A 26258-nucleotide genomic window follows, 5' to 3' on the forward strand; every position below is an offset into this window, starting at 1 on the left:
ATAATAAACCATATTTAATAACGAAATGTTATAAAGACAAAAAACAAATATTTTGTTAACATAATCGTAAATACGATAGTGAATCAAAATCTAAGGTAGAAATACACTTAATATTCTGTCCCAGAAGAAGGTAAGATTGTGTTTACTAAACTCGTCACCAGAGGCCGCCATGTGTATTTGTGGAGGGCTTCGTCAAGCAGTGAGAAAACTTTGAGATCGAAGCGACACGTGTCACTTGAAACGAACATTCAGAAATTAATGCAACCTTTCGTATTGTACGAGTCGCTTGTCGCGGGCGGTTTTCTCATCGTAATGCCTCGCTCTGATGGTCGTGAATGTTACATTTTTTCAGTCTGGAGATGCACACGTGGCTTGTCGCTAAAGTTTGAAAGCTCAAAAAAAAAAAATAAGTACGGCGGAACTTGTAGTGTCAATGAGCCACTTAGCAACACAATAACGACAGATCTTAAATTGTGAACCACATACGAACGCCCCTCTTACACAATTGAACAACTACTGGACGATTATTATATTTTCGGATCCACAGAGAGTATCTTGATGCTACGGCAATGGCATCATTGCGCACTTCACGTAGATGCTTCTATGATTTGGTTTCTTAATGGAATTGCAGTACACACAGGAGGTTATGTGGAGTAACCATGTTTGTCATCATTGCTTTGCCTGTTCCTGTATGTCGATAATGTTACCAAATGATCTCAGAAAAGTTCATGAAGGTTTATTACCACATTTGATTTATTTGTTTATTATTCCGACCCTTGGAAGACTTGATCTGGCAAAAAAAAAAAGGGGGGAGTACTTATGAGAACCGGCTGACTTCCTCCGATGCAAAATTATACTTGCGATGATGAGATGGCGGGTCTTTCAAATACGCCTTGTGGGCCACTGTTTAAGAAACACTGAAGTGGGCGACATTTTGTTGTAATGCACTATATCTAGCACTTCTTTTATGTATTATGTAACGTATCTCGAAAGAATGAATTCAAGGAAAGACAAAAATAAGAATGTAAGGATATATCTGCTCTTATTTCTTTTTCTAAAAAGGAAACTTTATAGTCTAGCAACTTGTTTCTTAGATTTAAGCTATTTAATAGAGCACCCGGATCCGGCCGCCTTTACCCCCCCCCCCCCTTGTCTTCTGAACCGCTTTATGCATGGACATCCAGGTACGGCTGAAGAGTACTCGATAACGCTATCATAAAGTTTCACCCTTATCGTTGTCATCCTATAGATAGAGCGAAGGTGGATAGTAATAAATTGAGACCATGCCAAGGTGATCCAAATTTACAATCTTATCTACCAGTTTATGCATTGTTGATCCAGATCTTGGCTGTATATTTATCGTCTGTTCCACATAAGTACCATGCCAACCGCCTACATTTATTCTTTCCACTTTGACGGGGGGGATGCCACAATTAATGCGTTCTAGTGGACACAGATGGTACATTATTTGAAATTTCACTTTATGAGCAGTCAAATCTGAACCAGTCGTGTGATACTGGGTTTCTTTCTATGAATAATCGTATCGACATCCTCTATACTAACAGGCAATAAGAAATGCCGAGCCTTCCCGATGGCGTAGTGGTAAAGTTGTCGCCTTGTAATCAAGGGGTCCTCGCTTCGATAAGGGGTGGAGGAACATTGTTGTTGGGATTCTATTTTAAAACTGCAGATGCAGTCCCGATTAGACTATATGCGCATAAATGAGGAACAACTCTGCTGTAAGGAAGTATGTAAATAAGGTGCATTGGAATAAAGTCCATGAAAGAAAGTGTACTTTAGATATCTCTAATTTAATACACACACACACAATGTACGTGTATCGTGTTGTCCAATATTAATTTGGACAAAAATTCCCGTATTGTGATTTTTGAAAAAAAAACTTATTTGTTACTGTCTTTCCGTGTCCTTCACCGATACCAAATACAAAATAGCAACAAAGTATCCACTATACTACCCCAATACGGCGAATAAGGGTTTCACTGGCCTTGGTCTTTCACAGTCGCCACAGTGAGCCTCTGGGGGTGTTCGGTTTACATCAGGGATGTCAGATGAATTGGGTACCAAGGGGGACGCCGAGAAACCGGAAGGCGAGGGGAGCTGGCATGAAGGGGTTCCAGAGGAGGCCGTTTCCGAAGAGTGTTGAGAGACGATTGTTTAGGCTGGGGACTATAACGAAGCCCATCGCCCTTGAAGTTGAGCCCGAACTTGCACAGGATATCATGTTATACCGATAAAGGTTAAACTGAGCTTCAATCAGTTTCATCGTTCTCTGCCTTAAGAGGCGGGCTTTTTAATCTTGCGCCTTACGCTTTACGTCAGCGTATGATCCTTCCCCGTTAACCATTCCTCCCAGTGTGTCTTGTTGAAGGCAAGTGTCCCAGTTGGCATCCTCTATTATGTTCGCCGTCCTTTCGTCTTCTGCTAACAAGGCCATGCCGTCCGCAAATCTTATACACTGTATTCTTCTCCCTCGTATTAACCACCCTTATTATGGAAACAGTTCTTTACTAATCCTTCTAAGTAGATGTAGATGACAGGCAGCATCCAAGTCGTACTCCTTTCCCTCTGTCATTTCTTCTCCTATTCTCACTTTAATTCGTTGTTTCTTAAAGACTACTCAAAGAGTCTTCATCCTTCTTAGTATCTCTGCAAGTTTCATCCAATTCACTCTATCAAATGCTCCCACGAGATCCACACATACTATAAATACTTCCCTTCCTTTCTCTAGATATCTATCGACAACTGTTCACAGTAATCCAGTTGCATCTCTTGTACTTTCTCCTTCCTGAAACCAAACTGTTCTAACTCCATACGTCAATCTTGGCGTACATTTAGTACTAGACATTGTAAGGTCAACATTACAAATTCTCAAGTTTCAAATTAAGACCAAATAAAGAGTTACATTTAATTAATTTCTCGGCTAAATGTGTTTGCTTTATTTTACGACACTAAGGCGCTCTTGCTTCCGCACAAGGCAAGCTGGCTGATCAGGAAAATAAAAACTAGTGCTTACTGGATCTTTGTCGTGATATCACTCTACACGCGGAACAGCAGCAAAACTGTTGACGAGAGTTGACTTCACCAAGTTAACATACATTGGAGAGGTGAGGTGTTGGAACATCTTACATTACAATCAAAGTAATATTCGAAGATTAACACAAAAATTGATTCCAAAAGCAATAGTTTCCAACAGGATGAAATAACTGAAACACTGTGACTGCAAGCAAGAGCATGAACTGGTTGAGTCCTTCCAACAGTTTCCACCTAACTTCTGCAGTGACAAAGACTACACAATTCATTCAAGGAAAGAGCGAAGAGGGCACAGACGCATGAATAATGCATTGATCACCGACACGAAGGGCCAGGAATGCAATATTCACGACGAGGCTACGAAGTAGCGAAACGATGGCAAATGGCCAAGTGAAGCATTGGGACTTCTTCCAAGCTACCAGTCTGCAAATGCACAAATTTATACTTACTGCACTGGGCTTGTAAATGGAAAGTGACTGGGAATCGAACCAGGGATCACTTGTTGACCACGTTTGGAATTATTCTGTTCTTGAGGAACACTCACAGCAACAATAACTTTCAATTATTGTTTCGTCTATTTCACTGAAGGTTGCAGGTTCGAGTCCCAACGTGGAAATAGGTTTTCCTCTGTGAACGTCTGAATTTAATTAATAAGTCATTCTCGCCGTCGTTGTTTGTCAATAGTTGAAGAAAAGAGATAATAAATACGATCATTGTATTGGCGTGACATACCATAAGAAGGCTTGTGCATCGAAAAAGTAAAATGTACGCTTGAAAAAATTAGGCAATATCAGTGGAAAGACAACGTTTGTAAAAAGAAGGGAAAATTTGAGGAAAAAGAACGTTTGAAGAAAAGGAGGAAGAATTTCCGTGGAAAGACAAAGCTTCAAGAAAGGCAGGTTAGAATTTCCGTGGAAAGACAAAGCTTCAAGAAAAGAAGGCAAGAATTTCTGTGGAAAGACAACGTTTGAAGAAAAGGAGGAAGAATTTTAGTGGAAAGACAACGCTTCAACAAAGGCAGGTTAGAATTTCCGTGGAAAGACAAAACTTCAACAAAGGCAGGTTAGAATTTCCGTGGAAAGACAACGTTTGACGAAAAGAAGATAAGAATTTGTGTGGAAAGACAACGTTTGAAGAAAAGGAAGTAAGAATTTGTGTGGAAAGACAACGTTTGAAGAAAGGGAGGTAAGAATATCAGTGTTAAGACTAAGGAAAGTGGAAAAAAGCATGAACCACAACTGCCCATAACAAATTCTAACTTCCATTCGATCCTTTCTCTCTGTCGTTCCAAAACAACGATATGGGACATATTTTAAATAGAAAATGAAAGAACTACTTGTCTGGGTGGGGGAAAAGGTAAACATGGTGAAGTGAATAGAAAATAGACCTTGCATAAATGTCTGAATCGATGCAAAAAATTCTAAAGATGTAATCTAGTTATTTATGCAATCATTTACACAATGCGATAATCATACAGTAACACATCTACCACGTCGCCACGAGGTAAAAAGTCAACAACCAACAGATAAGCTTTGCATTGTGTAATAGATACTGAATGTTATCTGCCCACTGGTATGATCATGTGGAGAACTTTGCACAAGGTTACTAGTTCTTACATCTTTGCTCGTCTTTATAGTACCCAACATTCGGGAAAATATAGCCAGTCTAGAGATCATCTCACTGAATGAATCTGGATACCGGGACGCGTGTTCACAGTCAACCGTCCTGTACTGCCAACTTGCCACCTAATTGTGTACATTGGTGCATTATCAGTTGGAATTAAATTACTGACTGGTATTTGCCCATGTATTTGTGAGTGAAACATATTGTCTGGATCTGCAAACAAAATCCTGGGTCACCAGTGTTGCCAACCGACATTAAATGCCTCTAAAAACCACAGTCCAGTTCAAAGGCGTCAACACTTCACGAGTCGGAGTGTGTCAACCATATTTTGCCTCCGAAAAAAACAACTTTACATGGAATTCACTGCAAATTTACAAACCAAGAACAACAAAATTAAATCATAAGCATCCGTAGCAGCATTTGCCCAATCAGAAACGAGCCGCCATCATCTCGAGTCGTTCTTGGAGTGCCTCTGGTTCAGTTTCACGTAGGATTGAAAGGACCTTCCGCATGGCTCCAGTCACTAGCCGTGCAGTAATTTATCTTCCTTCAGGAAAAACATTCACTTCTAGAATTTCTTGTGTGGAGTAAGCTGGCAACCAAAAGTAGAATATTACAAAATATCTAAATTAATGAGTATCCACAAAGCAGAAAATAGTGTGTGTGTGTGTATCGTACAGCGATCAGTTTTAGTTGCGTGAGTATTGAAACACCCCACAATGGGCGCCACAAGGCCCAATTCCAATTGGAAGACAGCAAGTATAAAAGGGGCAGTTAGCAGGCATTAATCGAGCGTGCCATAAGGGTTTAGCATTAAACAGGACAAGGGTTCTATCTGCATCTCCCATTAATATTCAGAAAAGGCTCATCGTATAGGTATCAAAGCTCATGGTGAAAGTTGTAGTATAAAGTGTGGGAGAAAACTAATATATTCCGTTTGCCGTGATTATAAATGCCTTCTTGGTTATGTGACAAATGCGTGGAATCGCATATATTGTCATCTTTTGGCAAAGTACTGAAAATAAAAGTTCACAAAGGAACTGGCCCATTTTATCTCAAGTAAAGCTTCTTTAAAAATTGTACGAAAAACTAACCCATCATCGCCCCACAAGAACTGCGGAATTAAATAGGACTTTTTTTTAAAAATAAAAAACTTTTATAAAATTTAGTTTTCCTACTACTCTCTGATAGCGAAATACAACCTGTAACAAGTGACCTTTTTCTTGTCTAATCTGTGATGGTCATGCACCTCACCTGCCGGATTTTAAATGGAATGCACCAATTGTAAAATAAAAGTCGATAATTCCAACGAATATCCTCCCTACAGTGTAATCAGAGAACACCAGATTAGATTCCCAACTGGAGCAACTAACTGCGCTTACAAAAGACAAATTCAAGAGAAGTGCTGTTCTACGACCAATGATTGAAAGGCACAGAACCAACATATGTCGAAAGTATCAGTTCTTCTAGCCGACCATAAGGTACATTTCGAACACGCAACGTATGGACTGTTAACAACGTTAATTACCAAGGACATTGGGTATAATTATGGACTACCTGGCTCTTCGATTAGTAGCAACAGTTGAAATGCAGGCGCCGCTGATTTCCAACACACTTCTGATTGAATACATCTTCGCTAGTTCTGAAATTGGTGTGAAATGTGACGTGAAACTGGAAACGCACACTTAAAAAGAATGTATGGGAGACTCAGGTGTTTGGTATACAATTGATTACATATTTATATGTAATAACAGCATGGGGAGACGCGTTAACCGAGTCACCGTTGGAGCGAAATGCTTGTACAACTGCTTGTTCGTGAATAGTTTTGTAAATATAAGGCCATTAATAATCTGCAATATATATATATACACACACATGGGTATAGATAAAGGCACATACGAGTGTCTGGAGGTGATGTAATCAGCACCACGCTATGGCCGCCTTTATTCCCCCGCTCCCACTGAGGACAGATTGGGTGAGTGGCCATTACAACTTTTGCCCATCTCGATACGGAAAGCTTTTTGAAATACAAAGAACAATCATAAACACAAAATGTGATATTCTTTGTTGAACTTGAAACCTCAAAAATCAGACAACTCTTTCATAGAACTATATACGCGAATATTCTACAAAAGGCTCCAGATGATAGTCAATTATTTGTTATCTATTCCGATAAAAACGTTCATTTCAAAATAGGAAAATTTAAGTCCACATGATTGATAAAAATAACACTTTGGACGTGGGGCGGTTCAACAGACATACGCCACTGATGCTAAAATCCTGAGCCCTCGAGGTGTACAGTATGGTCCCAACCTATAAAGACCATGAACTTCGATCAGGACGTCAAAGTTATCAGAAGAGACCTAAAACACTGCGGACTGGGAAAATAACAGCTGTCGGTAGGACGTTAGCTTTTGCTTTGTGCACTATAGCCCATATGCTTCTGTGTCAAAATGCCAACGCTGATAAGATATGGCTGTTAATGAACTCTGCCGCATGCAAAGTTCAACACATAAGGGGCAAATATTAACGTTCATTTCGCGTCGTGCAAACATGTGTGGCATAAAAGCAATCACTGGGACGCTACGGGGGACACCACTAGCTTGCGTATGTATGTATGTCAAGAAGTGTCCTGAAGGTACTCACATGAACGTTTTCGACTGGTGGGACATAACTATTTATACATAGAAATACAAACGCTTGAGCAGGCAGAGATAGAGAGAGATTAGATTTTTACAAATTTTGCGCCATCTGGGTGCTTCCACTCGAAACGAGTGGACGTTTCAATTTCTTCGCCTTTCTAAAAGATCCAGAAGGACGTACCTCTAGCTTTACTCGTTTCAGATATGTTCATGGGCGTCCGGAAGGCCCCCCCCCCCTTGGAAAATGAAAGTCAACCAAAAATTATGTATTTCACACACACAATTTCATTTTAGTCACAATAATATGTGTTAATTATTGCATGAACACCATAAATTCAAATTGCAACAATTTTTTTTTAAGGGAACAACACTATTTGGGGGGAAAATTTGCCACTCCCTGGAAAAATTCCTGCGGACGTCCATGGATATGTTATCGATTTCTCGAAACCTCCTACAGAAAATTATTGAACGTACGTCATAAAAATAGAGGGGGGCCTGAATAACGTAATAGAAGCACGCAGATTCTGAAACTGAGTGCTCTTGAAGGTAATGTGGGATTGGGGAAGCGTCCAGTGCCACTAAAATAAAATAAAACTCATTCAACCATAACTTTTAAAACTTGTCATACAAATTTAAATTGGGGCACAGGGGGGTTCAGGTAACGTTGAGGGGGATACTGTACTACTTGTCTCTGCGTCACCATACGCGCACACTAGGAAACAGTCTCTCACATGTAAAACTGACGGTTCATCATAAGATAGAGACAATAGTTGCGATTGAGAGGTGGTGGAAGAGGAGAAAGGGCATGGGGGATGACCGTGACAGGTAGCCAGAAAGAGAAAGAACTCAAAAGAGTAGAAGAAATAGATGAAAAATGAAACAACACAGGAGACAAAAAGCAGTAAAGAAATAATCAATAAGAATTGAGTAAGCAAACTAAAACAACTGAGAAGTAAACATCTAAGAAGAAAATACCACTCAATTGCATATATTCTGCAAAAGAGGCAGGCATTGATAGCAGATAATAAAGGCGCCCAAAAGAATATTGGAATACGCACAAGCATACAGAATAAACAGGATTTGAGTTTCTTTGAGGTTGAGTTCTTGCACGGATAGGTTAATCGGAACTGAGCCTACAGTTTAAAGTAGGATCCGAACCACATGTGCCTCCACCGGGAATCAACCCGGGACCCATTCATTACAACGCAACAACATTACCAATGCGGAAGACCCCAGAGTTAGCAGGAAACTACAGGATGGGATGCTAATGCCAAAAGAAAGGGGCAAGGTAAAAAATACAAATTAAAAAGGGGGTAGGCAAGGTTTCTGGACAGATCAAGAATATACTGAAGCTGCCCTGCCCTGTATACCCGAGGCAAAGCACCTTTATGCTTTTACTCTAATATGTTGACAATTACTCCACAGCACGATGGTATTACACAAACCCAGCGCTTCGAAGGCAAGACGTTGGCAACAACCTGTTCCCATCAGCATAACCGGCCTACCTGGGAACGAGGAAACAAGTCTTACGATCTGACAGGAAATGGTTTTGCCCTTGACTTCTGCCTGCGTTGCATAACTTCTAGGTTGAACGTAATACGAAGCAGGAACTGCTCGGAAACAATACTTCAGCTCGGTCACGAAATGCGAATCAAGTGTGCATCGGGCATTTTATCACGCTTTCAATATGAATTTCAAAAATTCAATATTCTTCTTTTTTCACGCCTTTACTCCCGAGGGTCATCAACCTACATCTCTACGAAGAGACTAATAATTGTTCTAATATGAATTAGAGCTGTAAAAAATCATGAGAACACTGAGCAATCTCTAAAGTTGCATAACGTATCTGCCATTTGTGGCTAATAGCGAGCATGATGTATACTCGCAAAGGAATACCGATGGCCTAGACAAGACTCGAACCCAGAACATTCGATTATATTCCGTCACAAAAGTATAATAATAATATGGTTAATTTTTGACATAATATGAACTAAATATAAGATAATTTCCTCTTCAGAAAGTAAATTAATCAAAATGAATTTGCTATGAATGATTTGCTTTTCTGTCACCTTTGGCTAGAAAAGAATATACAAAGACGAGAGAACATGAGAAATACAGAGAAGAGGAGAAAGCAGATCGCGAAGATAAAGATGATGATATTAATATAATATTATATTAATTAATATATTATATTAATATTAATATAAGATAATAATGATACGACGAAATTGATTAAGGGACAGCAAAGTAGAACACTCATGCCCAGGTGGCGATTCGAACCAGGGACCCCCGGCATCTTAGCGCGCTGTGCTAACCGCTACGCCACGGAGGTCGGCCAGTTTGCTTTGAATTTCAACTTCTATGCGTTCTATATCAAAAAGACTCATAAATTCAGTTCTAGGGAAGCATTTGTTTAAAATCGTCTTGACTGAGTGTGTGAAGTGGCAGATTTTAAGTTTCACCACAAAAGTTCCGGGTTCGATTTCAGGCCCGGGCATCCTCATCGTGTCAGAAAGAAACGATCCAAAATAAAAAATGCAAAGTCATTCCTTGCCTCATTTATTTCCATGTAAATCTATTGCGAAATTTCTTACACTACCCTTTTACCTCTCTTTACGACCCATTACGTTATTCTTAGTCTGTCGTGTGAATGAAAATTACCTTCAACAAAAGAAATGCTCAAGTTTATAACAAGGAAGCGTATCAACAAGCAACGAAATCGCACCTCTATCGTAGCCTAGGTAATAAATAACCGAATACATGGATCGACGACTTGTTTTGTCGAATTGCATACTAGAAACAACCGGATTGGTTCCTGATATCGACCACTGTGTCAACGCACGTGGCTGTTTCTCAAGCACCCAAAAGGTGGCGTAGAATCAAACTGACGATGGGAAATTACAGAGAATCAGGTGTCGCTCAGTTTAGGCGTTCTATCCTGCCTATTTAGGTCAATCTCGAAGACAATCGTTAACGTAAATGTTGCTGCTGAAATAGTACACCCTCACAGTAACAAAGCTTGGAACCCACAATAACCATCGGTTACAGCTTCAATTTGAAAACTAGTAACTTAACAGTCGAAGTAACAAGCCCTTAAATGTTCCCAACCTAGAACTACAGAAAAACTGAACTGGTTGCCTAGACTCAGGAGACTGTGACGACAGATCCTGAACAATCTATGCAATTCCATAAAAGTGCGCTCTATCCACACATTGTCCCGGGAAACTCTGGAGGAACCCAACGAGTAGTGACTCGAGAGGGCTCGAGCAATGAACGCACGAGTCCGTCCATTCAAGGAGAAAACGTGGCTGCAACCACCAGCTGTTTGCTTCGCTCCGTAAACTCGCTCTTTCACCTTCTCTGCGGTTATGTGCGGCCTTGTTCCACAGATTTCTGACACAGTGTGTTACGAATGCAAAACAATGAATACTTTCTGTTCCAGGAGTCTGTTGAGCAAGCGAACGAAAACGAGTCCTCTACACGAGGATGAATCGTCCAAAGAACGCGTGAGAGGAAAAGTGAGTGCATTGAGGGGAAAATGCGGCTGCAGCTAGCAGAACTTTGCACTGCTTTGCTCCGCCCACTAGTTCTCTCCCCTTCTCTACCGGAACTCGCGCCTTCTGATGCCCCAGACAGTGTGTGGTACGAAAAATCCCATTGGCTGCTATCGCTATCTATATGTTACGGAGAACGATATTGCTACCACACCTGGCATGTTTGCGTAGGTGAATAAGTCCCGGTGCACATTCTTCCCATCATTGAAGTTAGGATTTACAAACACACTACATTCGGAAACAACATTAAATTAGTACATTCTCAACTGTTATACCTGAGCCTTTGATCCTACATTTCATGAGCAAAAACATGCATCAGTGTGGATGAGCTGCTTTCTCAAGAACCACGCTCAGAATGAGACACGTCAAAAATGTCATTGCCCCTATATTTAACGACGCTCCGAAGATACCGTAAGATGTAAAAAGCCACATCACTGGCAGACTGAAAGGAAACGAAAACAAAGACCATTCTCCATGTTATCGGAAATTGAGAACAAAAAATGCTAGCACTTTGAAGTTTTTCCACATTGCAAAATTTCAGAATAGTTTAGTGTATACACAATGAATTTCCTGCACAGAAGATATTTGTATCCGCAAACCGCTATCGGTCATTAATATCAATCCCATACAAAATGTATTTCCTTTGGAACCACTGCACTTTAAGAACAAAAAACAGGTCAGAATGCCTGTAATAACACCTGGGATATATTAATTTGTAAATCGCAATAAAATCACAAAATAAACCAGTTACGTATAAGAAATTCGCTCGTAAGGGGTTAACTAAGCTGGATCAGTAACGACTTGCCGCGAACATCTGCCATGTCAGTGGATATCAGAACATAGCTCGACTTCCGCCTGTAGTAATACATGCAAAGGTTCTCTTACGAAAATTCTAAAGATACTGCAGCGTTTAGTATGTAGATATTAGTGTGGAGCTCAAATTAGAGGCATATCCTGAAAAAGCACTAGCACAGGAAACCATATATATGTGTGTGTGTTGTCACACCTCAGTCCACAAATCATATTTTTCTTATTTCCTTCCTTGTTTTGTGCACGTCTGCCTTTCTTCCGCGTGCCATTTGAATCAACGGCAGCATCTCACAAACGTACGTATTACATGAGCATGAACATTGTAGCCATTGTACATGCTCACGCCTCATTAACAGAAGAGGGAGAGAAGAAAAGCATTTGCGTGCCACTTACATAAACAGTTATGGAGGAATTACGCAATTTTGTCCCGCATATCTCAACTCATCTCCACCTTCAGCCAATGCAATCACACTACAAAACATGGGGAAATGCGCAGTGTAAAAACTCGCCATTTCGTAGAGCACCTCTACGCTGTTCTAATACCTGATCGTTTTTAATTGGGATTTTTGAAAAATGTAATGAGCAAGAACAGGAATGCAAGGAGGGTGTAAAGCTATGTGAGGCTTCGCACTCCAGTGTTGCAACCGCCAGCTATCTGCACTCAATTGTAGCCATACATAATAACCAAGGCACGGATTCTTACGTAATCACATATTTTTCCTTTGTATGTAGTGAAGCAAATTGCAAATGTCGGTGATTTTTTCTGTTGGGAACGATATACATGAATTTTAGGCGTGTGTGTGCACAAAATACTGTATTTGCGTCATACAATGCAGATATAAATTTCTGGGGCAAACATTAAGAGTTGATTTTTCTGGGGGGGGGGGATCGGCAACCATCACTTAATATTTATTTGAACCAAGAAAGTCACAAAGCAAAAATCAAGACTCGGTGGGTATTTTTTTATTCCTCTACCAGGAAAACATTTGGTGGACTCGAATGCTTGTTGTATAAGTTCACAAAAAATCGTCCCCGGGATTATGAAGTGCCAAGTGTTCGTATCATCTTCGAGGAAAATAAGGGCGTAATATTTAACTTTGGTTCGAAAACGAAGTTAAGGGAGGGAAGATATATATATATATATATATATATATATATATATGGGAACACGTGAGCACAAGCGCAGGGGAAACGAGAGGAGAAAACAAATGACTGTTCTCTTTGGTTCACGCGTTTCCCTTGGATTTTCTCATCTTGGTTGAACTGTAGTCAAGGATTCTGCCTGTCTCCAGTTTCTTTCATCTGATTAACTTCTCTATTTATTCCGGTTTATGGATAGTTCTTCCTTGCACTAATTTTCTTATTATCCTTAATAACCCTAGACGTGCGTGTTGCTCGACAGAGGATGAAAATTAAGTTCCATTTCAGATACTCCGTCCCACCGAACTTAATAATCTGCGAATTCCTTAATAATCGTGTCATGCATGGTAAACAGATATTGCCAAGACAAATGGAAGTTTCCCATGTGGAATGTTTGGTATCCGAGACAAGGATATGACTCAGAGCAGCACGGCTGATTCTTTAACTCCAAGCGGCTGTTTATCAGCCACGGTTGGGGCCATATGCCGCTTGGTAACACGGCACTTGGCAATAACGTCACCATACACAGCCGCAACGTGGACGAGTGGCTTTTGGGTGTGCCTCAAGGACGCAACTGCTGCACAGACTAGTCGCCAAACACCTCTCTCTCACTGTTCAGATGGATAATAAATCCAAAACGGGGAAAATGGTAAATTACGAATGGGGAACACTGTTGCTAACTGACGGTGTCCGGTAAAAATGGCAAAGGAAAAAATGGCAATGGAAAAAATGGCCAAGTAAAAATGGTAAACGGAAAAAATGGCAAAGGTAAAAATGGCAAACGGAAAAAATGGCAAAAGTAAAAATGGCAAACGGAAGAAATGGCCAAAGTGAAAATGGCAAGTTTTCTTCTTTGGCAGTTGTCCTCTCTCAGCGTGCAGAATGATCGCTACCATTGCTTCATTTTCTTGCTGGATGCACCTGCTTAGCTACCACAATAAAGCCTACAGTCTTTACTCTGTAGGATGTTTGAATTTGAATTGCATTACTCCATATAAACCATATACATTGGTATTTGGAGGGTTCAGTACAGTTCAGATAAAAAATATACTTACAAAATTTCTATAATTTACATTTTACTCTATAATATTCGTTATTAACTAATAGTTTTTTTAAAAAATTTGTTTTTGAAACTTGTCATATTTCCTGCTTTAATATCATTTGGTAGGTTATTGAATATTTTAATTGCCATATGTTCGGGCTCCTCTTGAACTAATGTTAATGACTGCCAAGGCCAGATTGTCTGAATGACATCGTGGGGCCAAGTAAAAAAAAATGTGAAAATGGATCAAGTTGGTGTAATTAGATCTGTGAAGCACAAGAAATTTCAAAACAATCCAAAAAACCGTTGAAAATTCAATTTAAATTTGAGACCCAGTTTTGGGTATCGTGGCCTGGAGAAGAGAATTTTGATCAGAAGGCCATCAGACCCATTTCTGTGTCTCACTTTTTTTTGTAAATGACTTCGTTTCTTCAAATAACGAACTTCAATCACTTGAACTATCAAGCTCGTCAAGTTGCACGCATATTTTCTGTTTCTTGGTCATACATCGTCAACAGAACATACAACAGAAGTGCTTCTTCCATAAAATATTGCACGAAATGCAACCTACGCGTTCAATCACACTGAATATAGTCTTAATTTCTTCTTCTTCCTTTATTTTTCTCCTTCTTTGTTTAATTCTTGCCTGAAATACAACAAATGTCAAATAACGATGCATTTTTTAATATGGCCTGTTGTATTGAAAATCAACAAAATAAAGTCATCGTAAATAATCAGAGAGCACTAGGTTTATTACTACAATGTTACGGCCATTTGTACGCCATTGTTGTAATCGCCTGTTGCTATCTAGGGCCAGGCTACGAGTATAGTGTAACATTCTGGAGCCAAAACAATATCTTTGAGCATGTTAGCAAATGACAAGTGAAACCCATAAAGGGGGTATCGCGGCCTGAAGCAATTGCTGAGGTGAGACACACAAGTGGGTTTCACGGCTTCATGAATGACGATACTTGAGACCCACTTTTGGGTCTCATGGCAGTCAACGTGTTGTGAAGTATGGCCTTAGAAGCTCATTATTTCGGGTGTTATATGTATATTCTATTGAACTTCGTAGCGCAATATTTTTTCTCGCATAGTGACATTTCATATGAAGGGAGGGTTAATATTTTGAATTTCTTAAACCTTCACAGCATCATATTCAGGCGAATGATTATGGTCATAGGAACACACAGGATTTTGTTTCAATAATTTTGTTTTTAGAATTCCTCGACACTTGAAATTGTTCCTCCACCTTATAACATTCTTCAGATCAGACTGTTGTAGAAAGAAGAGCTTATCTCCAGCTTTCCAAGATTTAACAATTTTCATTTGAAAAAAGTAAACAAGTTCGTCCCTCTTAGTGGGAGGGGGTTAGATAAGGGCTGACTTGAAGTCCTACTAGTAACAAACATGTGTGACTGGTCAGCAGGTGCGCGCAAAGCATAAACTTGTTTTCAGTCAAGATGAAAACCCATTCAATGCTGCACTCCCCTTAAGTTACATCAATCACACATGTTTCAAATTATATACAAAAGTTAACTTTTATTAGTATGTGATTCTATAGCTGCAGTAACTTCTGCCAAAAGAAATAAACGGCATTATTTTTGAAAACATCAAATAAAATCTTTCCATTCAAAAACAAATTAATGTTAAAAGACATTAAATTATATTAAATTTTATTTCAAACTGTGAAATGCAAGACACATAATTTCTCAATTTTCACGTAAAATCGTAATAGGTATATTTTTATTCTTGCCATTTCTACCGTTGCCATTTTTACCGTTGCCATTTTTTCCCTTTGCCATTTTTTACTTTGCCATTTTTACCTAAATTCTAACTGGCGTATAGCAAGGTTCAACTTCTGGAAAAACATTTTAAAAGCAATTATGAACAGGATAATGTTGTTGCACTATATAAAACCCAAGGGCTGTGATGCAGTATAGTCCACATCGATTAATGCTCTGAGTTATATTATATCGCCTTTGTACCCCTATATTAGTGACGAAGATTGAAAACAAATGAATCCTTGATTGATTTGCGTCGTTTTCTACCTCTTGGGTATCGCGAGGATGAGGAATGTTGAAGGACAAACACTATGAACCACCCGTACTTGGCCAAGGATTCGAACCTGGGATATCTGGCTTCGTAGTGCGCAACGCTGATCACTTCCCAACAGATGGCGGCGAAATTTGCACGATAATGCCAAACTAAATGACCATACATACGAGTAGATGCGATACGCTAACGAAAAAATCAGGCCTCGTCCTACCCAGCCTCCGAGGCGGAGTGGTTATCAGTTATCACATTGCGCTACGACGCCAGGTGCCCCGGATTCGAATCCCGGCCTGGGCATACGTGTTTTTTCTGAGTGTCCCTTCATCAGTTTCATCACATCATTACTCGTTCCCATCTTCGCGATTAGCCAAATGGTGGCAGAAACACGAAATACAATATATAAACTAAACCAATTCAATCAATCATGGCTTGTTCCAGAAACCTTCATATAGCTCAAAACATATTATAATGAAATGCAGAGAATTTGAGCAAAATGTGACATACGCACCAACATGTAAATGTTTATATTAGAACAATTGTACTGTTACACATTAAGTAAAATAGATATATATCCTGGTCCGTCCTTCTACCGTACCTAGGATTCCTTCCAAACAAGTAGTGGTTAAGTTTGATGCACTACATGGGTGCCTACAGAAAATTTTCTGAGAGGAGGTGAAAATGAAAAGGTTATGTTCACGTGTCATCAGAGCAGCAGTAGGAAGAAAGAAACTCCGAAAGAAAGAAAGAAGTAAAGTTGGTTGGTTGATTTGGTGCTTTTCGTCCACTTTATGCACAGTAAGGCTAATCGGGACTGGACCTGCAGTTTAAAGTGGGATCCGAAGCACTATGTGCCTCCACCGGGTATCGAACCCGGGACCCCTTGATTACAAGGCGATGACGCTACCAAAGAAATAAAAGGATGGGAAATAAAAAGACTGAAGACAAACGAGAAAATAAAGATGGATAACGCAAAAAGGGGTGGAAAACAGAAAAAGAAATAAAACAGAGTAAGTAAACGTGTACAAAGGGAGAAATTTTGAGAAAAATATAAAAAACTAAGAAAATTTCCTTGACCTTCTCTGAGTTACAGCTACCAAGAGTGCTGCCAATATTTCTGAACAGCAGGGGGAGGGTAGATAAAACTTTGCTTCTAACAGTTTTATCACAGCTATGAAGATTTCGCCCGTCTGACGTCAATAACGGATTCACATGTGACCTCCAGATATCTATTTATACCCTTGCACTCGTGACAAACCCTCCCATTGAAGAGAACCAATTGGCCCGAGACAATGTCCACCTCCCCTAAAAGCATAGACCCTACAACCTTAATCCTGAGTATATTTAGTTCGCAAGTCGGCATTGCCAAAAATTCAAGAGACAAACGATGTCACGTTCTGACACCTTGGCTAAATGCGGGATATTAACACGTGATATGGCTGGAGGATTTTCAAGTGCAATGACGCACAGAGAACAGTGCATCTATGCCATACGGTATACCTCAGCCAATTGGAATGCAATGCAGCGCTTAAAATAGGTTGCCATACGAATCGAATCGTTCTCCCATGTTACAAACAGTAAGAGCAGTACAATGCAATCATATTGCTTGCCGACCTCCGTGGGCGAATGGTTAACACAGCGCGCTACGACGTTAGGTGTCCCTGGTTCAAATACCGGTCTGGATCCTTGTATAATTTGTAAGTGTATGATCAATTTAATATCATCATTACTGATCCTCATCTTCACGATCAGTCAAAAAAAAGTGGCACAAAAGCGAAATAAAACATACCAAATCAATCATAATCACCTTACTCCGACGCAACCAGCACATTTCCCAAATTTGGCTTGCTTCCAGGTTCGTATTTCTACTTTTCATATCCCATGTCAATTTTCTGCATCTTCAGGCTAATCGCAACTATGAGGCAGTAGCGGCTTCTGCCTATTCGCACGTGCACACCCAAATAAATCTGTCAAAGCTCGTTCCTGTTTCAGTGGAAAGTGTTTGCTTTCATAATGAAAGGAATAACTGTACATAGCGAAAGCATGGACGTTAATATTTAACGTTGTTGAATTTTTGGAAGGAAGTTAGCCACAAACCGTGCAGCGACTGCAGTGATAATACGGATACAGCGGAAAGGAAAAGTTTGAAGTACGAAGAGGGCAGTGTGGAGTGGACTGAGTAAGTTCTGTTATTTTCTTCAATATTTATTATTCTCTTGATTTCGCTTGCTTCTGTCGGTCATTAGAAGTAAACAACAGCTAGATAGATTACAACTGATTTTCTGCATGCGGTCGTTGGTTCTGCTGTACTTTGTTTACAGGAGTGGCTAGAGATAAAATTTTCAACCGGGCGATCTGAAATTTTGTCGCCCCCTATTTGCCACATTTCTCCAATATAAATCATAACCATGTTATATATTTACGGTTTTAATGATGAAAAATAATAGCCTTATTTTAAAAATTCTTTAATACTGTTAAACAACACGTTTATTGTATATAGGTATGTGTTTATTTAATACCTACATAATTACATCAAAACAACAAAAATCTCTTAGCTTAAATTGCTTCATGATTTTGCAATATACTTATTAAGTTATTCAGCAGTAACTTCAATTGATTCTTGTCAACAATAAATCCAACTCTTTTGAAAACAAATAGCCACAGACACGGTGGAGGCACATAGTGGTTCGGATCCCACTTTAGACTGTAGGTCACCTCTATTTGCTTTTCTGTGCATAAAGTGGAGCTACAAAATAAATTCAAACAAAGAAACAAATAGCCACGATTAGGATTTGCCTCGAATCAAGGAGGATCCTCGGTTTGGCGACCCTACGAGGTCGGTGCCCCGGATAATCGCCTTGCCCTGCTTGTTTGATGTATGCAAATGTTATTATTCTTGTTCACTATTATCAGTGGAGCGAAGGAGAAATTTTTCCCTAATTATTTTCAAAATCGACAATAATATTGAATATTGTAGAACGGTATTTCTATGTTTATAGTGATTTTGTCAGGTTATCAAATGTTGAATTATCAATACCCAATAACACCACTCTTCTCAACGGAAAATTCACCGAAGTATTTCCAATTTATATATAATAATAATAATATTTTTTGTTATTTTTTATGAAATAAAACTATCTCATAGCCTCATCTTCAATAAAATGTGGTCATAACTTGGGTTGCCAATACATTTAGCATCATTATGCACGCAAAAACGGGTGCGAGTATTTGAGAGGGTTGATAACACTTCTTCTGGACACGAGTCTGAAGTGCACACCCATAAAGTCAGACCACGAGCCGCCACTGCTATGAGGGTGAATATAGGTCTGTAACTGGAGGCAGAGATTTATCCCTTAAGGTGAAGAGTGACAGTTTCGCACCAGCAGTGCATTTATTGAATATCGTCACAAAGAAGAAAAAAAAGTCAAAGAGTGGATTTCTCCCCACGTTGCAAGTGAAATCGTTTGTTTTTTAATGTTGATTATACGATATTCGAAAAATATGATAAATAATCTTGGCCTCCTACGGCCATCCTTATTCATTATTTCTATTATTCAAGTTTTATAGTATGACTCTTTACAAAAAAATCCAAGTTTCCAAAATATACCTAACAAAATGTCCAACACTATTTCTATAATTGTTATTTCAATCTTTCCAAATTTAATGATATCGATCATTTATTCTTCACTGTTATTAAATATTTCCATTACATGGTCTACATTTAATTAATTAATAAGATATGAACTATCTATGGTTCTTGTTTACAGGAGAAAACAAAATAGTTCTACAAAGTAGTAAACAAGCAAATTTACCCTGAATCAGTAAATCAAGCAAAATATTTGCAACATGAAGTTCCTGTATAATTAAATGCCTTAATAGTACAAATGGAAAAATTTAAGTAAATAAAACAAGCAAAAGATATCAACTTATTTTTATATAAAATTAACTAAATGTAGCATTTGATAATGGTTCTGAATGTTTAATGATATTTTTTCTCAAGTTTTGTAAGAGTATTAGGGGTTGTTTTAGAATACTGGAAATGACTGTGAAAGTAAGTTGGAAGCTTGGTGAAACTCCTTGGCACAGTTAAAAGCTTCACTAGGTATTACTTATGGAGAAATTATGGAGATCTGGCAGATTCTCATTCGAGGCTTGAATGGGGTTTCATGTTTCAGACCAGATATCACATGATCAGGTGTTGGATGCATTTAAGGATATCTCATTAATCCTAAGATCTCTAAACCTGACCTGCCTAACTTAAAAGCAAAAGCATGTTGGGACATAATATCCTCCCCACTGATTTCATGATTATATTAACATGTGCTATGTAGAATGTAGGTAATGATTATGAAAACCTACTACCATATGCGTAGCTAGAACTTTATATTTGGGTGTGCACAAAGAAAAAAAATGAGGTCTTTTAATAGCATATTTTAATAGCATTACATTTTTAATAGCATATTTTGCAACACAATCACTTGGCTCTTCACTAAATGACAGTGTTGAAAATTTCTGAATATATGTAGTAGAAAAAATCAAATTGCATAGAAATTACACACACACAAAATGTTGATAAATGTTACAAACAAATACATCAAAATACATGTCAACTATAACAAGAGACGTCTGTCAAAAGGTACAATGTTCTTAAACTCATCAATAACTTCATTTACATCCATATACTAAGCTTTTTCCTGTTCCACAAATAGCAAGAGCAGGGCTTCCAATCTATTCTGCTTCCGAGTTGCTCTTAATTTAGTTTTAACTTGGGTAAGCTTGGAGAAAGCTCTCTCACACGTGCAGCTTGTGACAGGTATATAGGAAAAGCGCTGTAGTACAGAGTAGAATGCAATAAATATCTTCTTTCTCCAATGACATCAAAAAATCGAAAAACTAGACACTCGTTTCATCAGCGATAAAGCACACGTTTGTACCAAGTAATGACATTTTCAACTTCTTACAAACTGCCGCTTATTTTCTATCTTATTGAAATATCTGTCTTTAATTCTCTTTGATAAAGCAGCCCATTGGCACACCCCGTAGCTACGCCTATGACTACTACACAAAGGTTTCTGAAAAAAAAAAATCAGCGGACGAACATTGATCTTCTTGCTTTTTCACAATCGTTAAAAAATCTCTTGCAACTTCTGAAAACTGTGCCTGGAAACAATACCATAATGCAACAAGTGAAGATAATACTGGGGATCAGCCAATGCTTTGCGAGTTGGCAGCAATGCATGAAATATGACCACCCCCTCCAATCGAAAATCTTCTGAATAGATCCCATGCTTGATGAGTTACAAACATTCAATATTAGTAGAGGGTTAGGCAGACAGTTCTACATGTCATTTGGGCCATTAAGGGCACTTTCTCACACTCTCATTCTTATTTATTTCAATTATTCATGAGGGGTGTGTCAAAAATGGCTCAAATAAATTTACTCCTGCATACCTTTTTCTCATTGAGTGACCCTGTTGCCTCAACACCTAGGATGATCACCTACTTCAACCCTGTACTACAGCTATCAAGATGAATATCCTACATGATAAAACCGTAGACAGCAAAAATAAGCAATTTAAAATGATTAAATCCTCTTGAGATTTCTGAAGAATGAAATTTAAAGTTCTTAGCAGTCACGGCCATGAAAACAGAGTTCATTGGACCATAGGCGTTAGAGTACTGAGCACACTTTCGCTTGCTCGTACTCCTTCGACCCCCCTTGGGCTTCAAGTGTATACCGTTTGTTTTGCCATTCCAAGCATTATTCGCTCGAGCAAACTATTTGGTGCTCGAGTGAAATGCTCTCCCTGCATACACAAATCACTATGTTGACCAAAATGTTCAACACCATGTGACCGCCTATAGAGGGGTGTATATATGGAGTGTTCGTCACTGCTCTCAGGGTAGCATTGCATAAATAACGAAGTGTAAAATAAGCTACCTACAAAAATTTAATTGCCCATTATCACACCAGTGTAGTAGGTATAATACAACCAGAAATCAAGACTGTGATACACTTGACCCTCTGAGAAATGTATGAAGAGTATGTTGTTTATGAATGTTTTCCCTTGTTTTTAGCTCACGGACAAAGGCTTCATGCACATGAATATAGCACCCAACACAATAGTCCACAAAAGCAGCAGGCGGGGGGGCATTGCTTATCATTTCATAAATGTATCATAAAATAAAGTAAATCAAAGTCAAAGGACTGAAAACATATGAATCAAAATAGAGGTGAAACTATAGTTACAATTGATAGATTTACTGGTGTTTATAATTTTAGGTCGTTAGGTTAGGACTGATAGCAATCTTCAATGCTTTTGTTAAGTTAGGAGTGCTAAGTTTGATGGTGGGGGTGTGATCTATTGTACTGGTTCTTTAGCTATTTGAGTGTGCAGCACAAAACCGGATTTGGTAAAAGTTCGGTATTTCGGGAGACACATTTCTTCAATTTTACAGAAGAAACTACTTATGGAAATGAGTTTCTACAAGGTTTCCAACGTTCGTCGAGGTGTTTTCTTTCATCGTGGAATAGCTATACTTGACCGGGAAATCATGTATTTTACAAGAAAAATATCTCACCGACGCACAATTGCGATTGCTTTCATTTGCTTCGCCTACGTGAACTGCATGCTGCGTACGTTTGATGACGTAATCCCCTGTCAGTGCTTCCAACCCCCTTTTTTTCACTATGCTTGCCTAACCAAACCAAACTTAACCTTATCGGAAATGGTTCGTGGGGCTATCCGTCAGCTAACCAGGCTATCCATCAGCTACCCGTGCATAATGTACAATTTGCACATGTGACTAACACCATAGTAGGTATTTTTCGGTGTAGAAGGTTGGAAACACTGCACTCCCACAACGTGTCAAAACGTGCCCGCTGTATTGTGTGTCACGGAAGCTAAGAAAGGAATAAAAAAATCACTGTAAATTTTAAAAATTATGTTGTTTTCGTGTAAAAAGCAAAATGGCACCTTGAACTATGTTCCGCAATACACAATAGATAAGTAAGAACCATGCGAAACACAAAATATCCGATTTTAATGTGTCTCCGACATACCGAACTCTTACCCCGGATTTTACTAATAAAAATCTGCAAAAGTACTCAAAGATGGTAGGTTTTTACTTTGTTGGGATCAAATATACTTGTGTTTTCTGCACGCTGGAACCAACTTTTCATTACGTAAAACATTGACATCTGTGGATTTAAAAAAAAAAAAATCAATGTAATTTTCGAGGGGGTACGGTGGGTCAACGACCCTTAGTGTAATTTGGCTGGTGTAATCTTGCCTCGATAATGATTATGCTAACCTAGCTTTACAAATAAAAGACGTTCTAAATAAGCACTTAAGTTTATTGAATATGTTCATTTCGGTAAGAATTTACAATATAGAGATATTGTGTAATTACTTTACTAGTTGTTATACTCACTAAATATGCAGTCGTACTTATGTATATGCACATAATATTTGGGGGTAGCGTGTTTAAATTACACATTGAGTTGTAGAACTTGTAAAATAACGTTGTTAATTACCGCGATGATTCCCCATAAAGAAACATAGCAACCATGTTTGATGATGTGAAGAAATGACGATCAACGTCAGTTCCGCTGTCTAGAGCGTTGCGACGTTGTTCAGAGCAATTCTCTTCGGTTCACAGCATTGGTCGTGGAAGAATGGCGGAGGAATGAAAATATTGTTAATGTGCTACAGTTATATAAGTGGAGTGTAGAAGAGGATGGTCGTGGTTTGGTTAACAAATGGATGGAATTTGGTGTTCTGCTGAAGGAGGGTAGTTACATGTGTCCACGCGGGCACGTTTTGAAATTGTACAGAAATCTTGCATGTATTGATAACTACGCATGGAAGTGTTTGACAAGTGTTGTGCACGGAAAGAAAATTACTCAGTGTCACTAAGGAAAGGGACTTTTTTCGCTAGATCCAAGTTATCCTTGTTGCAAGTGTGTGTCTTCATAGAAAATGAAGATATTGAACGTCAGAACCCAGAAGGACAACAGCATGTGGAATGCGGATGATTTTAATTATAGGTAAGTTTGAAAACGGTGATTGAGTTCCTTTGATTAAAATTGTCTCTTCACCAGTTACGTGCTACAAAAGTGTAGAACCATGGACGTATAGATCACGCACCATTGGCAGGAAGGTTAGGTTAGGCAGACATAGTTAAAATATGGGGTTGTAGAACCATGCATGCATAGGTCACCCCCCAGGACGAGGAAAGTAACATTAGCTGTTGATAGTGTTGCACCAAAGGATGTGATGTGTGCTACTGTTTGTATAAATGGTAGGAAATTTAAGCAAAAATTTATAATTGTTGAGACTTGATAGTTGTTTCCTTCATTTCATCGTGGGAAGAGGTTTTCTGAGACAGAGTGGGATTATTTTACACATACGTGAGAAAGGGTGGTTGTTTAAAGATAGAGACGTATTTTGCACATTTCTTAAAAGTTCAGATAAAACGAGAATTTAGCCTTACTGTTATGAAAAGAAATAACGCCGTACAGGGAAAGAATAACTCTGCACATTTCTCGCACCTGGTAGGATGCAACACACATTCACAAGGTATTGTGTCGAGGATGCATCGTGAAGTTGTTGCCGGGTGTGGAAGGTGCCGTGGAATTTGTAATTCAACATGGAATCTTGAAGAAATAAGTGGAATGCAGGACGTGGAAGGTTAAAATTAAAAGGAATTCCGTGTATTTTCTTTCATCGAGAAAAAACGATGTCCGTATATGCTAAATTGAACGAAAGGAGTGCTAATGGAACCTAACGTAACAGGCCTAACCTAACCTAGTAGGCATACCGGCATACCTCGTCCCCGTGATGGTTCGTGGGGCTATTGTGAATTTTTGGGCTGTCAATGGTTTTTGGGGCTACCCATGGATGGTTTGTGCGGCTAATGTCAGTGGTTTAATAATTACTCTTTATGTCAAAAATTCAATTTTTTTTGGTGAAAAAATTTCGTGAAATGTTTTTAATTTAGGTATTTTTCAGTGAACAAGGTTGCAACACTGCATGCACACTCCAAATCGACAAAACACTGGCACAACGCACGATGAACGGGTAAGCTATCGCCATATTGTGTGTGGAAATAAGGAACAACAGTGTACTTGTTAATGTAAGAAATAGACATTATTTTCTTTAGAAATTCATTACTTCACCTAAAGAAATGCTCCGCATTGCAGAATAGTACGTTAGCAATGTAAAAAATTGCGAAATAAATCATTCATAGGTGTCTCCGGTATAGTAAAGTAGTGCCCAGATTCGTGGTTGTGAGGCCTAAATTATGCAAAATATTAACAAAATTGGAGAATATGTCCATATTGTAAATTCGCTCATATATACATATATATATATATATATATATATATATATATATATATAAGCAGTATGGTATTTAAGAAATTTCCAGTGGGGGGAATGCTACTGACTGTCTAGGGACAACATGAGATAATGACTTTATGCCATATAACATTTCCCCCATGGATACAATTTATCAAGTAGAGGGGGGACATAAGTATCCAGATGGGGGAAGTCAGCCCATCCCCCCTACAAATACCACCCTGTATATAAGGCGTATGAGGGCTCTAATCAAAAAGTTGCTGGATGTACATAAAGTACATTGTTTCACGCATCGCTGTCTGAATAATTGAAACAATGGTTCAACAACAAGGGCTCGGATGATTTGAGCTGAAAAATTAGTATGTAACGATGATTACATGTAATGCATCTGAACGTAAATGATACGCGACTGCACTACAAGACGGACAATATAAACTGATAGGTGTTTTGCGCTTACCAGACTTGATTTGTCGAACTGCTTCTTCCGCAGACGTCCATACTGGCTCTCTGTCGAGGGGTATTGTAGTAGCATATCCTCGCAAACTTCTTGCGGCTGACCAAAATACCGGATTCAATGTTGTAAACCGCCTTGCTGCTGTAGCCATTCCTATTGCCAAACAATATTTCCAGCTGTTACTAGGGTTCACGTAACGTACACAACACACACTGCACAGAGCCGCAAAAGCCTCGCACGCACAAGTAGCCGGTGCGCAACGTCAAACGATGGTGGCGCTACAACGAGAATTTTAAGAACTAGAATTTATTGTAAGGGTTGTCCAAAGACCGCAAACCAGACTTGACGTGGATACATTGGAAACATTGGCGCCGACTCCATGGGGCTTGGGGGGGGGGGGGGAGAGCAGAGCAACTCTTGCGCAGAGCAACTTTTGCTTTATTTTTAAATCATGTTCATATGTTTTTGTTGTGTATGTCACTTTATATCTTAGTGCACATGCTATTTTTTTTATTATTGCAAAATTAA

The 26258-nt window shown here is 39.0% G+C and overlaps 1 protein-coding gene across 1 annotated transcript in view; it reads right to left on the reverse strand.

The window, feature by feature from the left end:
* LOC145991083 (succinyl-CoA:acetate/propanoyl-CoA:succinate CoA transferase-like) overlaps window positions 1-25985 on the reverse strand; it is an 80611-nt gene extending 54626 nt beyond the window's left edge. Inside the window, exon 1 of the mRNA XM_083126810.1 lies at window positions 25734-25985. Coding sequence (XP_082982936.1) covers window positions 25734-25881 — 148 coding nt within the window. The 5' untranslated portion in view covers window positions 25882-25985. The remainder of the gene's footprint in view (window positions 1-25733) is intronic.
* Between the last annotated feature and the right edge of the window lie 273 nt (window positions 25986-26258).

Source organism: Lepisma saccharinum, chromosome 8 (assembly GCF_977018435.1).
Source record: "Lepisma saccharinum chromosome 8, izLepSacc3.1, whole genome shotgun sequence".
Taxonomy (NCBI): Eukaryota; Metazoa; Arthropoda; class Insecta; order Zygentoma; family Lepismatidae; genus Lepisma; species Lepisma saccharinum.